Source organism: Barbus barbus (genome assembly GCF_936440315.1).
Source record: "Barbus barbus genome assembly, chromosome: 47".
Classification (NCBI taxonomy): domain Eukaryota; kingdom Metazoa; phylum Chordata; class Actinopteri; order Cypriniformes; family Cyprinidae; genus Barbus; species Barbus barbus.
This window is the reverse complement of record NC_136725.1, coordinates 16,989,900-17,004,668: the sequence shown is the minus strand read 5'-3', so window position 1 is coordinate 17,004,668 and position 14,769 is coordinate 16,989,900. Positions and strand designations below refer to the sequence as shown.

General features: G+C 38.4%; 1 protein-coding gene across 1 annotated transcript in view; it reads left to right on the top strand.

The window, feature by feature from the left end:
• LOC306866036 (unconventional myosin-XVIIIa-like) overlaps positions 1-14,769 on the top strand; it is a 38,960-nt gene that overhangs the window by 19,395 nt on the left and 4,796 nt on the right. Inside the window, exons 14-38 of the mRNA XM_079410994.1 lie at positions 332-473; positions 558-717; positions 1,305-1,488; positions 1,617-1,812; positions 1,902-2,011; positions 3,770-3,835; positions 5,173-5,301; positions 6,224-6,367; positions 6,779-6,868; positions 7,074-7,193; positions 8,154-8,271; positions 8,473-8,600; positions 8,690-8,844; positions 9,472-9,595; positions 9,722-9,922; positions 10,295-10,405; positions 10,502-10,606; positions 10,689-10,835; positions 10,936-11,049; positions 12,483-12,599; positions 12,891-12,974; positions 13,197-13,334; positions 13,626-13,811; positions 14,087-14,226; positions 14,449-14,493. Coding sequence (XP_079267120.1) covers positions 332-473; positions 558-717; positions 1,305-1,488; positions 1,617-1,812; positions 1,902-2,011; positions 3,770-3,835; positions 5,173-5,301; positions 6,224-6,367; positions 6,779-6,868; positions 7,074-7,193; positions 8,154-8,271; positions 8,473-8,600; positions 8,690-8,844; positions 9,472-9,595; positions 9,722-9,922; positions 10,295-10,405; positions 10,502-10,606; positions 10,689-10,835; positions 10,936-11,049; positions 12,483-12,599; positions 12,891-12,974; positions 13,197-13,334; positions 13,626-13,811; positions 14,087-14,226; positions 14,449-14,493 — 3,254 coding nt within the window. The remainder of the gene's footprint in view (positions 1-331; positions 474-557; positions 718-1,304; positions 1,489-1,616; positions 1,813-1,901; positions 2,012-3,769; positions 3,836-5,172; positions 5,302-6,223; positions 6,368-6,778; positions 6,869-7,073; positions 7,194-8,153; positions 8,272-8,472; positions 8,601-8,689; positions 8,845-9,471; positions 9,596-9,721; positions 9,923-10,294; positions 10,406-10,501; positions 10,607-10,688; positions 10,836-10,935; positions 11,050-12,482; positions 12,600-12,890; positions 12,975-13,196; positions 13,335-13,625; positions 13,812-14,086; positions 14,227-14,448; positions 14,494-14,769) is intronic.

Below are 14,769 nucleotides of genomic sequence, written 5' to 3'. Positions count from 1 at the left end.
AAGTCAAAACTGCTGATGTTTAAAGTTTGCGTGTCTTTGTGATTATTTTAATAAGAGCTCTGTGGATAATTACTTAATTTTATTTCAATCGTTTGTGTTCATTACAAAAGATTTCACTTTTAAAGGCTGAAACTTGAAATGACAGAATGTCAATATAGGGCACATTTAATCTTATATTAATAGTAATTAGTTGGCCGGTCACAGTTATATATACTGCAGTCTTTTTAAACCGTGTTTATAAGTATCAAAAAAGAAGAGGTAGATCTGAAGGAGAAGTGGGTGTGGAAAAGACACTACTATGATTATTTGGATATCCATGTCTGTGTTTCAGGTACGTTCTCTGTCCAGGACAGATGAGGCCAGAGGTCTGTTCTGGCTGATGGAGGAGGAGGTTTTGCAGCCGGGAGGGTCAGAGGAAACACTCCTGCAGCGACTCTTCAGTTACTACGGCCCTGCAGAGGGAGAGAGCACAGGTCACTCACATATACATGCACAAACACCCAAACTCACACACTTACATGCTGCCCTAGACCAATTTATGCATTGTTTTTCTGCAGGTCACACAGTGGTGCTTAAAAGTGAAAACACACATCACTTCCTGCTCGGCCACAGTCACGGGACAGATTGGGTGGAATATGATACGCACGGCTGGCTGAACCTAGCCAGGCTAAATCCCACCCCCCAGAACGCAGCCAATCTGCTGCAGAACTCCCAGAAGTAAGAATTACCCACAACCGTTTGCACTTGTCACTACAGGAAATCAGTCAAAAAACGCAGTTTTTTTAATTCAAGAAGAATGACAAAATAAACTGACAGTTAAGACACCATATTAGGGATGTGTCACCTTAAACTGATTACATAAAAAAATACATTTTACATCTGAAACTAAAACTGTCAGTGGGTGGTTGCAATTCACTTCCTTAATGAGTTGAGTGATTGAGTTATTCAGATTATTCTTTGAAAAGCTAGATTCATTCCATCATTCAGAATCAGTCATTAAACTGTTTTGTTCAAAATGCAGATTTATTCTGTAATAAAGCACCACTATGCATTGCTCGGATACACATTATCTTGACAAAATAAAGCAAAAATAAAATATTGTGTGTCAAATCTTAAGTTTTTTGTTTATTGATGTAACATTTTGTAATCGTGCTAATATTCAGGAAAACAGCAGTGTTTTTGTTGCAAGTAACATACACTATGTCAGCTCGTACATAGTTAAAACAATAAACATTATTATCGTAGAATATACATATTGCACACCCCTACATCAGACTCAAGTTTTCACTGGATGATCCTAACAGGAAGAGCATCAGCGGGATGTTTGTGGGCCGCTCCAGCAGTGCTGTTTTGACCGGCTCCATAGCCGGACTGGAGGGCGTCTCTCAGCTCGCCATGCGTCGGGCCACCAGCATGAGGAAGACCTTCACCACAGGCATGGCAGCTGTCAAAAAGAAGTCTCTCTGTCTTCAGATTAAACTCCAAGTGGTGGGTTTTTAAGAGGGTCCTACACCGAATACTCGTTGAAAATATTATCTTTCATGAAATTGTTCAAATTCCCTATTAGTTCCAAAAAATGGCTAAAAATACACATTGTGTATTTCTCTTTTGATCAGGATGTACTGTTGGACACCGTGCGCAGATCCAGGGTTCACTTTGTCCACTGTCTGTTACCCCGAGCGGAGGTTCTGAGGGCAGCAGGGTCTCCAGAGGAGAGCTGTGACCCTGGACTCATGCAGATAGATGTAGCTTTACTCAGGGCCCAGATCCGTGGCTTCAAGCTGCTGGACAGCTTGAGGATTTACAGACAAGGTGAGAAGAGACACCGAAAGATCCAATCAAATAGATAAAATCAAGTCCTTTTTGTTATTTCCTGCTGAATATCTGCATGTTTTTTGCAGGTTACCCTGACCACATGGTCTTCTCTGAGTTCAGAAGACGCTTTGATGTTTTGGCCCCTCACCTGACCAAGAAACTGGGAAGAAACTACATCGTGAAGGATGAGAAACGAGTGAGTAGCTATTTAAGAGAATAATGAGCATGAAAATAATAGAACAAAAGCTTTAGAAATGACTGAAATGAAGTTTTGGACTCCTCTTGCTCTTGTGTGCCATGAATCCAAGACAGAATGAACTCTGGGTAATCAGGGTTATTGTGATGGCTTAATCAAGAAACCCCAGCTGGGTCTCTGACTTGAATCAATACGCAGAGCAGACAGGAAAAATGTAGTAATTGCTCTGGGCTTTAGTGCTTACTAAATGCCCAAATGTACTGTAATTATTTGCTAGGATAATGTCTCCGTCCAGGGGTCTCCTAATCTCGTTTTGGCCCTGTGATTAGCCGAGGGGAAAGGAGAGTTATATACAAAACCTCTGCACTGTGGCCCTGGGCATGTACACAGCAGACAGGGTCCAAATGAATACTCACCAAGTGCCAAATGCAAGTAAAAATTAGCTTTGCCAAGTAAATAAAATTGAGTTATTCATGAATTGAATGGAAGCTTAATTAGCAAAAGAAGCATAATACATAATGGGAGATATAAAAATTGTAATTATGAGGAATGAAGCCACAATAGTTATAATGTGAATATGAGATATAGTTGCAATGGTGAGATAAAAATCACAATTATGAGAAGTTAAGTCACATTGTGAAAAATCATATTTTGAGAAACTGTAGGATAAAATTAGTCATTAAAATATAGTCATATTGTGAGATATAAGTCATGTAGGAGTCATATATATAACATCGAATTGTGAGATATAGTCACAATGGTGAGATATAAAATCTCAATTATGAGAAAATAAAGTTACAATTGTGTGATATAAAATCATTGGGAGATTCAGAAGAAATAAATTCACTATTATATTAATTTTTTTACTCTGAGGCAGAAATCAACATGTTCATGACTTACATGTTCATACAAACCTATGCTGTAAATAATAAACAGCTAAATAATCACATTGTTAAAAATAAAGCAAAATAAAGTTGCATGACCAGTTTCAAATATTAATTGCTGGTAAATTAACAGGTATAGCAAAAAAAAATCAATTTCAGAGTCTGACCATCAGCTTTTCAGAGTAAAGGTCCTTGCACATTGAGTCAGAAATTTTTGTATGCGTTTTTTTGTATTCGTCATCCTTTCCTATCAAAATGCTTGCTACGGATGCGAAAACGCAGAAAATCAAACCTGATCCGAATCCGGAGGCAGTGTGTAAATGTGATTGACACAACATGAGGTCGTATTTATGGTCGTATTTATTTTTTAACGTGCGAAAATTTCGGACTCAGTGTGCAATGACCTTACAAAGAATACAGAAAGATGACCGTCCTCTTTTTGTGACACAGAAGAGAAGGTCAGTCGTGTTTCAAGTCCCAGAGGAAGTTGAAACGATGCAAAATTGGAAATCTAGAGAGACGCGGAGAGAAAGAAAAAGACAGAGGGAGGTAGAACCGTGTCTCAGAGGAAAGGTTTTTTCGAAGTGATTCGAACAATGGCCCTTTGGTTGTCAGGGGCCAGCGCCCCCTTTAGTACTGTAATCTAGATGGGCCCTTTCAGACAGATCGAGTTCTCAAGACCTTTCCACATGAGAAAGACAGTGTCAGAGTCACGGTGAGGGCTGATGTCGTCTGGACAGTTTGGGGACTGTACGGCAGAGAATAACCAGTGTGTGTGTGTGTGTGTGTGTCCAGTAGCCCTACATAGGGGTCAGCAGTGTTTTTGTAATGTATACTGTGTGAACTAGACATGACAGTTTGTTTGTCATTGCAGGCAGTAGAGGAGCTTTTGGAGTCTTTGGAATTGGAGAAGAGCAGCTATCACATGGGCCTGAGCAGGGTGAGTAACTCAAACACACACACACACACACACACACAAGTTAATATTCATTTTACCACTTCGGAAGCATCAAAGGATGCAGGTGAATTGTATGCAGCAGATATGTTATCTGTATGTTTTTCTGTCTACTATTGCGTGGTCCGTCGGCTGAATGCAAGAAACTCTCATCTCGGCATGAGCTGCTTTGTTTGTTTGTGTCTTTCCTGGTTCTTCATGCCGTCCTAATCAGTGTGAACAGACGCTGGCGCTCAACAGTTTAATCCCATCAGCTGGAAGACCACGGCAAGCCAAAAAAAAAAAAAGGGTGGCGTGTGTAAACAAGCCCCGCCTGGCGCGTTCCCAGAAGAATGGAGATTTATTGGACCGTATTATAAGTTGGTATAGTTAGTAATTATTTTGTGGCAGCTGCAATTGGCGTCAAGGTTTGCGAAGGCTGAACTGCATTCAGAAATGGATTACAATGTCAGGGGCCCTTTATGAAAGATTCAAGCAACAAAACACTGATTTACAACTCCACCAACATCTCCTGTCAGTTCTGCTCAACTTGTGCTGTTACGATTGCTTGCAATGAAAAAGCAACCAAATATGCATTACATGGATATGAATTCACTTAGGTTATTCAGATTGCTGTGGTCAGATGTTCAGTTTTTGAACATGATGCCAGATAAAATTATTGCATACGTGTAATAACATTTCAGATTTTTCAATTTTTGCTCTCTTCAAACCATTAGGTTCTTTATATCTAGTTTAACATCCATCGACTGATTGTCGTTTACAACTGCTGTTTCACTAATGCTATAGTTCATCTGATTTCGTGACTACATGGACCAGATCAGATGATTGTTAATACCAGTCGGTTAAAAACGAAAGGATAAAAGCATATGCTATGAATACATGCAAATTAAAATAGTACTTTATAATAAAATAAAAATAAAATCTAAAAAATAAACATTAAAAACCAAATATAATTATAATAAATAAAATGTTAAATATTATACCAAATATATATATGAAAAAATATAACAAAATTACTGATCAATAAATATTTATTTCTTTGATGAATTATACTGATACTGATACTGTAGTGTAAAGAAAAGCTCTTTTTTCAGTTTAAACTGCAAATGATAGTGTAACATTTTGGTAATTAATTATAAAAAAAACTCATCCATGTGCTTATGAACCTTAAAATGTTGCCTCCGTTTAAAAATATGACTCTCTATAAGTTTATGTGTGTTTCTTTGATTCTACTCTGACATTTTGTGACCATCATAATATGCACTTATAACATGCGCTCTTTGCTGCTGTCACAACTATGGTAGTGCGTGTGTGTCTGTTAGGTGTTCTTCAGGGCTGGAACAGTGGCTAAACTAGAGGGACAGAGGGATGAACACACCAGACAAAACATCACGCTGTTCCAAGCCGCCTGCAGGGGCTTTTTGTCTCGACAGGCCTTCAAAAAGAGGAAGGTAAAGTCAATTTTCCATTTTGCTTCAGTCTTGAGCTGAAATTGCAATGTCAGTCAATCAGAATCTCAACATTTATTTCTCTTACACTACCGTTCAAATGTTTGGGATCAGTAAGTTTTCTTTTTATTTGACAGTTTTTTTCTTTTTTTTCTGTTATGCTCACCAAGGCTGCATTTATTTGATTAAAAATACAGTAAAAAGAGTGATGTTGTGAAATATTATTACAATTTAAACAAACTGAAAATGCTTTGAAAGCACCACAGAATAAGTTTTTTTTTACACATTTTGAGGGAATTCACCTACAAATGACTTGGCGGTCTCTGCATATTAAACTACGGTAGAAAGTATTTTAACACATGGGGGAAAAAACACACTTCTGCTTTAAGTGCTCTCCTGTTTAGTCTCCCTAGAATTAGAAGATGTCAAATTAATAAAAGCTCCTCTGAACACTTTCAGATCACGGCATGCAGTCAGGCTTCTGAATAAAATCCTCTCAATTCCTCATAATATGAATTTAATTAATTCCAATCGGATTTACAGTTTTGGTTTGCAAGTCTTTCTGTACTTTTTCAAAAATGTCATTTCAAAGTCATACTGTGGCTTTTATGTTTGTGTTTGCAATGGAACATTAATCATTTCATGCCGCGCTGTTAATGCAACTGTCATGTCATTCACAGACGGAGATCTGTATCATCAGCCTGATGACTAAAGGAATAGTTCAGTCAAAATTAATATTCTGTCATCATTAACTCATCCTCATGTCACTCAAAACCTCTATGGCTTTTTTTTTACCCTAAAACATAAAAATGGGCCATTCTGTTCATTATAATGAAAATGAATGAAAACTAGGCTACATAAAAGTTTAAATTTTCATGTAAACGTTCACTTTAAATATTCTAAAACAAATCTTTCTGTCTCTCAGATTCAGGATTTGGCCATCCGTTGTGTCCAGAAGAACATCAAGAAGAATCGTGGTGTGAAGGACTGGCCCTGGTGGAAGCTCATCACCACTGTACGACCTCTAGTAGAGGTTCAGCTCACCGAAGAACAGATTCGAGGAAAAGACGTTAGTCTTTCCATCTTACTCTTTATTTCATGCCCTGGTTTGCTCGCTATGCAAAGCTTCTGTCAGTTTACAGTAGAGCTTGAAGGGTTATCTGTGTGTGTGGATGCGTTTGCCATAAAGATGACACGATCTGAGGGCTTTTGTTGCATCAGCATTAGAGCCGAGACTTCTCTTTGAGTCCTGCTGCCATCAAATCCCAATCCCAGCTCAAAGCATTCGCTTTAGAAATGCAACATTGGCGTCTGGCCCCTTCCTGAACTCACCTGAAGGCAGAAAGATCTCGCCTGATCAAAAGAACATCAGATCATATAATATTAGCTCAACAAGCCTCAGGCCAAAGATTGTGCTGTTCTTATCTAAATATTCAGTATTGTCTTTTGATGGCGATAAAAGTTTTGTTTTCACTTGTAGGAGGAGATCATCCATCTGAAGTTGAAGCTGGAGAAGGTGGAGAAGGAAAGAAATGAGCTACGGCTGACCTCGGATCGTCTGGAGAGCAGAGTAAGAGATCCAAGCATCTTATTTAAGTCTTGCTTGGCTCCTTCAGAGAGAAAATGAAAATGCAAAGGGTGTTATTTTTGAGTTAGAAAGAGTGTCTCCACAAGTATAGACAATAAATGTATTAAGTGGTGTCTAAATGAAAATATAAAAATGCAGAAAGCCTCCACCATATTAGAAAACCAAGAGCATATGTGTGTTTATGTAGATCACAGAGCTGACGGCAGAGCTTTCAGATGAGAGAAACTCTGCGGAGTCGACGTCCCAGCTGCTGGAGACGGAAACAAGCGAGAGATTGCGTTTGGAGAAGGACATGAAGGACATGCAGGTATATGAACTCCATCAGTCCTGCTTCAGTCTTTATTAAACTGTGATGGAGAGTAACTAAATAAAAAATAGCCGCTAGGTGAACTAAGTAACATAATTCAGTAAAATAATATGGTTTAGTTTACAAAACTGCATCACAATATTTTGTCACAATATATTGCATGTAGGCCTACAGTTTTTCTTATAAGCAAACTCAAATTCAACTAAAATGTCTCTCACATGTAGAGTTGGGAAGTCTGATTCATATTAACCAAGAGCGGGGAAGTCGTGGCCTAATGGTTAGAGAGTCGGACTCGTAATCGAAAGGTTGCGGGTTCGAGTCCCCGGCCGGCAGGAATTGTAGGTGGGGGGAGTGAATGTCCAGCGCTCTCTCCACCCTCAATACCACGACTGAGGTGCCCTTGAGCAAGGCACCGAACCCCCAACTGCTCCCCGGGCGCCGCAGCATGGCTGCCCACTGCTCCGTGTGTGTGTGTGTGTGTGTGTGTGTGTGTGTGTGTGTGTGCGCGCATTTATTCACTACTGTGTGTGTGCACTTGGATGGGTTAAACGCAGAGCACCAATTTCGAGTATGGGTCACCATACTTGACAATACGTCACGACTTTTATTAGCAAATTGGTTAATTCAGACCAGTATGAATTTGGATTTAAATGATTACCATGAAAAAATACATTTTATGTTTTTATACAATATTTAGTACAAAAAAAAAGTAAATAATATGGCATCTTCATTTTAGTAACGTAGTGTAGTGTATGTTTTTATAAATGTAGATTTACTGAATTTGAACTTTTTTAAATTATAAGTAGCTTGTGTTATGGATTGAATAAGTTGTGGTGAAAGTGTGTTGGGGAGATTTTTATACTTTATATAAACTTTCTTTTGTGAAAGTTGTGATAGGAGTAAATTTGTGAGTGGGCTGCTGTAGAACATATCTTTTTCTTTTCTTTTTCTGAAACTCAGGTAAAGTTTGACGCTGTGAAGAAACAGATGGAGTCCATGGAGATGGAGATCATGGAGGCCAGACTCCTCCAAGCATCAGAACTCAACGGCGAGATGGACAATGATGGCGATGATTCTGGTAAAACAACAACAAAACAATCAGACAGCACTTGAAGCTGATTATGAAAATGCTTTATTTTGATTAGAACATAGCTTTTTTTAGCCACTGGGATGGAAAGAGGACCGGATTGGTCAAAAACTGCTCTACACACACACACACACAGCTCAACAAAACAACTCAGGAAAAATCTGTCTGTCTTTCTGTGTTTGTGCATGTCAGGAGGTGAATGGAGGCTGAAATATGAACGTGCCATCAGAGACACAGAATTCACAAAGAAAAAACTCCAGCAGGAGATGGACGACAAGGTGGAGACAGAACAACAGAACAAGAGACACTTGGAGAGAAAAGTTAGTATAGCACATTAAATAAACACATACACAGAGTGCACACATACTAGTCCTGCTAACAAACTTCACCTTCCTGTCTCTCTGTGTAGTTAGCAGACTTGCAGGCTGACCACGAGGAGTCCCAGCGATCAGTCCAGCAGCTGAAGAAGAAATGTCAGCGGCTGGCAGCTGAATTGCAAGACACCAAACTGCACTTAGAAAATCAAGAGGGACGCAACCATGAGCTGGAGAGAAAGCAGAGGAAGTAAGAGCCAATCATACTCACACACACACACATATCTCAGTCTGTGTCTTCAGTCTCCTGCCTGGTCACCTGCTGGGGTCTGATTATAGAGATTTCTGATTATTGTTTACTCTGTGGTTGTTTGGGCCATATGTTTACTGTTTGATTGTTTGGGCTGTTTGTTTATAATTTGATGTGTTTGTTTACTGACTGTTTTAGTGGTTTGTTTACTTTATTGTTTGGGCTGTTCGTTTAATCACAGTTCGTTCAATAATACAGTACAGTAAACAATTTGTTATTTGATTACTATATGATTGTTTGGGCTATTTCTTCACTATTTGATTGTTGCTGTGTGTTGTTTAATTTTTTTGTTTACTTAATTACTGTCTTTTGTTTGTTGTTTAGTTAAACTTTTTAGGCTGGCCATTTACTGGCTCACTACTGTTTTGTGTTTATCATTTAGTTGTTTGTTACTGTCTGATTACTGTCTTTTGTTTGTTGTTTAATGTTTAGTTGTTTTGTCAGTTCGTTTACTTTCTGATTTGTTTGGTAGTTTATGCCCATGAGCACATTATCATGTTGGTCTTGTCATACTGTGGTTGAAATTACACATCTCAAAACCTATCTATCTTCTGAATTTTCTGGCAGGTTTGATGTGGAGAAGAACCAGTTTCACGAGGAACTACAGAAGGAGAGGAACCAGCGGGAGAAACTGGGCAGAGAGAGAGATATGCTAACTGGTGAGGTGTTTACAATCAGACAGCAGATACAGGTGAGACTAAAGATAGAAGAGTGTGTGTTGCTCTCTCTCGCATTCTTAAGCAAGATGCTTAAATTCAGGTTGCTGTAATAAGTCTATGGTAAGTTGCTAATGACAAATTCATAATTTAACAAACAGGAGAAGGACACAGAGCTGTGTACCGTCAGTCTGAAAGTAGAGCAGCTGGAATCCGAGCTCCAGGATCTCTCCTCTCAGGAGTCAAAAGACGAGGCATCACTCTCCAAGGTTAAGAAGCAACTGCGTGATCTGGAAGCAAAGGTCAAAGATCAAGAGGAGGAGCTTGATGAACAGGCTGGAACCATTCAGATGCTGGAACAGGTACAAGCTAAAAACGGCCGAATCAAAGATGGATAGTGACTATGAATTATGTTATGTTCTGTTCAGAGCCATTGTTATTGTTAGCTAAAGCTGATTAAAAATAATTTTCATTCATGAAACTGAAACTGAAAAGTAAAACTGAAATAATTATAAAATTATTATTTTTTTTATTAAAAAACAATGAAATTACTAAAACCTGAACTAAAATTAAAACTGAAAAAATAAAAGCTAATTTAATATATTAATAAATAATATAATAGCATGTAAATCATATTAAAATAACATCGTTTCAGAAAAGTAAAACCTGGAAACTTTATTTTTCAGAGGATATTATCAACAGTTAACCTTATCTGATCTGTGTGGATTATTTAGGCTAAACTCCGTTTGGAAATGGAGACGGAGAGATTGAAACAAACACATTCTAAAGAGCTAGACAGTAAAGACGAGGAAGTGGAGGACATCAGACTGTCCTGCAGTAAGAAGGTGAACAAACAGAATCTAAACACTCTGTCATGGGTTCAAATCACACAATTTGAGAGCTCCATGTTTCCTAATGGCTCTTTTGAAATGTATGTGTAGCTGAAGCAAATGGAAGTGCAGTTAGAGGAGGAATATGAAGACAAACAGAGAATCCTAAAGGAAAAGAGGGACTTGGAGTCCAAACTGATGATGGCACAGGAACAGGTACTAACACAACAGAACACAAACATCGCAGATAGCATACAATACTCAAGAAAGATTAACACAGTATAACACCATATAACAGGTTGGTCAGAGAGATGTAGAGACAGAGAAACGTCTCAGGAAGGATCTGAAGCGCACAAAAGTTCTTCTGGCTGATGCGCAGATGATGCTGGACCACCTAAAAAGTAATGTGCCCAGCAAAAGAGAGATCGTCGCACTCAAAAATAAGGTACAATCGCAATCAGAGCTGTAGAAATTACAATTAATGGGAATAGAATAGGATTAATTGCTTCATGTGAGCGTATGTGTGTATGTTGTATCTGGTGTAGTTGGAGGAGTCAGAGTTTGCCTGCGCAGCCGCAGTTAAAGCACGCAAGTCTATGGAGCTGGAAATTGAAGACCTTCATATCCAGATGGACGACATTACCAAAGCTAAGATGGCTGTGAGTCATATTCTATTTTATTTGGAAATGTGGTCATAAACAGGACAAGTTTGAATGTTTTTTAATATGTTTGTTCAAACAGAGAGTACATTTATTTATATATGTTTGTTTGGGCTCTTTCTTTGCTGTTTGCTTGTTTGTTTTTAGAGTGTTTGTTTTCTTTATTGTTTGTCCTTTAGTTGTTTAACATGTTTGTTTACTGATTACTGTCTTTTGTTTGCTGTTTACTTGTTTAAGCTGTTTGTTTACTTTCTGATTGTGGTTATTTGCTGTTTGATTGTTTTAATAGTTTTGTTCATTTTGTTTCAACAGTTCATTTGTTGCAACATTTATGACCTTTTCAACTCTAAAAATATTGAGGAATTAACCCACATTTTCAGATATTTCACAAATTTCAATCAGTTCAATCATTTTCCTGCTCAGGCTGATGGGAAAAAACATTTAGAAAATATTCCAGAGGGAAAAATTTAAACCTCCAGACTCATTTTCAGATAAAGAAATCATGGTGTCATAACCAAGCATGACGCGATAAAGCGTTAAATCCTGTCTCTTCCATGTTTATCTGAGTTTTTGTCCTAACCGACTGTGACTGTGACAGCTGACAAGACATTTTGACAGTTGCTTGGTTTTTATTCATGCTGTCTGGCTCCACCCACAGTGAAATCTCATTGACTCAAATCCTGATTCACATGAAATTTTATATCTTACATATATTCTGATTTTGTCACTTCACAATTTACCTCGGTGACGACATGGAGATGATGGAGATAAAATGAAAATCAGTGCAGCTATTCTTCTCTGATTCCTCCCCCATACACATTACAGGCTCTTTCAGGACTCCAAAAATATGCCACTCAGATTTAAATGGTTCACTTGGGATGTGCTTTTGATTTATTATTTATGAGGAAGAGGAGATGATGTCAAATAGAAGAGTTTAAGGGTATAATCTCCTCGTCACAGTCTCAACCAGAAATATGCAATTACTGTGTGTAATGACAGTGTTTTAGACCCACTCTGAAATTCTACTCTAAACTCTTACTCTAAAATGGCAGAAACGTCGTTTTAAAACACTGAAGGCTTCTGTGACTATATTATGGGAAGTGATCCGTTAATAAAAGTTATGTTTTTGGGGGGGGGGTTCTCTAGACAATTTAGTCCTGAAAGGGTCATGGAGAATAAAGAGCAACTATTAGATATGTAATAAACAGGTTTAGTAGCTTTCAAAAGAATTGAGAAAAAATATTTTGTTGTTGATGTCAAACTCTGTGCTTCCAATCAAACTCTGCAGTATTTTGGTGTGGTATTGATCTGTCACATGGTAAGCTGCCAAATCAGACAGATGCAAACAGGGACAGGTTGCGTGGCATTCTCGAAAACCATGACTAAAACTATTCAAAGTACTCATTCAACCCTGTCTGTTCTGTCTCCCTCAGTTGGAGGAGCAGTTAAGTCGTCTGCAGAGAGAGAAGAATGACCTGCAGTCTCGATTTGAGGAGGATCAGGAGGACATGAATGAACTCATGAAGAAACACAAAGCTGCTGTGGCTCAGGTGATCTCATATATATATAGTACCATATATAGTACAAAAGTTTGGAGTTGGAGTTAAGAAATCAATCAAGAAGTCAAGAAATCAATACTTGTATTCAACAAGGATGCATTCAATTGATCAAAATTAACATTTATAATGCTACAGAACACTTCTATTTCTATTTAAATGCTGTTCTTTTGAACTTTTTATTCATCAAAGAATCTTTAAAAACAAAAAATGTGTATGACATAAGTCTAAGTCTGATACACAGATTAAGAGTTAAAATTAACTGTATGTATGATATGTGTATAGTCCACAAGGGATCTGGCACAGATCAGTGACCTACAGGCCCAGGTGGAGGAGGCCATGAAAGAAAAACAAGAGATCCAGGACAAGGTACTATAAAATCACCCAAATGCACTAAAAATTATTTGCAGGAGCCCGAAATTGCCTTCTGTCCGCTCAATCGTTATGTTCTATAGTACATAGTGGATTTGTAGATGGTTAGAGCCCATGCAGTGAGAGAGGTGCAGAGGGCTGGCCGAATGTGGTCTGAAACATGAGTCAGTCTTAAACATGACCTCAGAGTGACCTGTGTGTTTTTATTTTTTTTGGCAGCTCCACTCCCTGCAGTCACAGCTTGAATTTCAGGAACAGTCTATGGTGGAGAAATCGCTGGTCAGTCGTCAGGAAGCCAAAATCCGTGAACTAGAGACCAAACTAGAATATGAGAGGACCCAGACCAAACGTCTGGAGGTGAGTCATGTGATGCTCAGATCCCTGCATGGCATTCATACTGCATTCAGTCACTTTATTTTAGTTGTAAATTTCAATGTAATTTTATTTTAGTTTGATTTAATGTTTTTATTTTATTCCATACATAATTCTTTTAGTGAACTGGTTGCTAAACCAATGTCCATGGTGCATGCAGATAAACAACTCCATCAGTGGCCACAATTCATTTACAGTGATCTGCTTCAGTGTGTTTCTGTCTTTTTTATGAGCTCTTATCTTTGGCTTTTCCATCTATCCATGTTCGTCCTTCAGTCTCTTGTAACACGGCTGAAGGAAAACCTGGAGAAGATGACTGAGGAACGAGATCAGCGTATTGGCTGCGAAAACAGGGAGAAGGATCAGAACAAGCGCATGCAACGACAGATCCGGGACATAAAGGAGGAGGTGACTGAACTGTCTAAGAAAGAGGCAGAAGCCAGTCGCAAAAAACATGAGCTGGTGAGTTCCAGAGCGCCCCCCTGCTGGATGGAGATTCTCTTCCCATTGCTATTGCAACTATAATGAAGGGAAACTGCCACAATGGATCTTTTATGAAAAGTGACATAGTTCTTGCATAGTAACCATAGCTTAACTGTGGAATTGTAGTTAGGCCACTGGTTAAACCATAGATGGCTTCTCAGGTAAATGTAATGGTAATGCATAGAACACAATATGATTGCTGTAGCAAAACCATAGTCAGTTTTTTTTAATAACTTTGGTTGGACTTTAAACAGGAAATGGATATTGAAAGTCTGGAAGCAGCCAATCAGAGCTTACAAGCAGATTTGAAGTTGGCCTTTAAGCGGATTGGGGACCTGCAGGCTGCTATGGAAGATGAAATGGAGACGGATGATGATGATGACCTCATCAACAGGTATCCCGTCAGTGCCACTGTTTCCATGGCAACAATTCTCTGAAGTTGATCAGGATGACCACTGCATGTTACTATCGTTTACATAGACCCCTTTTAAGTTCTTTTGTTTTTCTTCCTCTTCTTTTGTTTCTTGTCTTCAGTTTTTTTGTTGTTGAATGTGATCAACTACTTATTTCCCTTTTCCCCCTTTATTTCCATCTATTTTTATTTTATTTTTGACAGTTTACAAGACATGGTGACAAAGTATCAGAAAAGAAAGAACAAAACGTGAGAACACTAAGTGGTGTTTGTTTCTCGTCTGTTGAATTGAGTTTATAATGCTGTTCATTTTGAGAACATGTGAAAATGCTGTTGTATTACTCTGCAGTCCAACAAACCGTGATAAGTCTCACATGGCAAGTATTATTTTCAGCTGAAATGAGAAGAATTATTCGTCCAATAACTAATTTGATAATACAGCAGCATTTTCCTGTCTTCATGAGCATGTGCTGCACGTTTAACAATATCATTGTGTGTTGCTCATCTGTTTTTTATACTCATCAT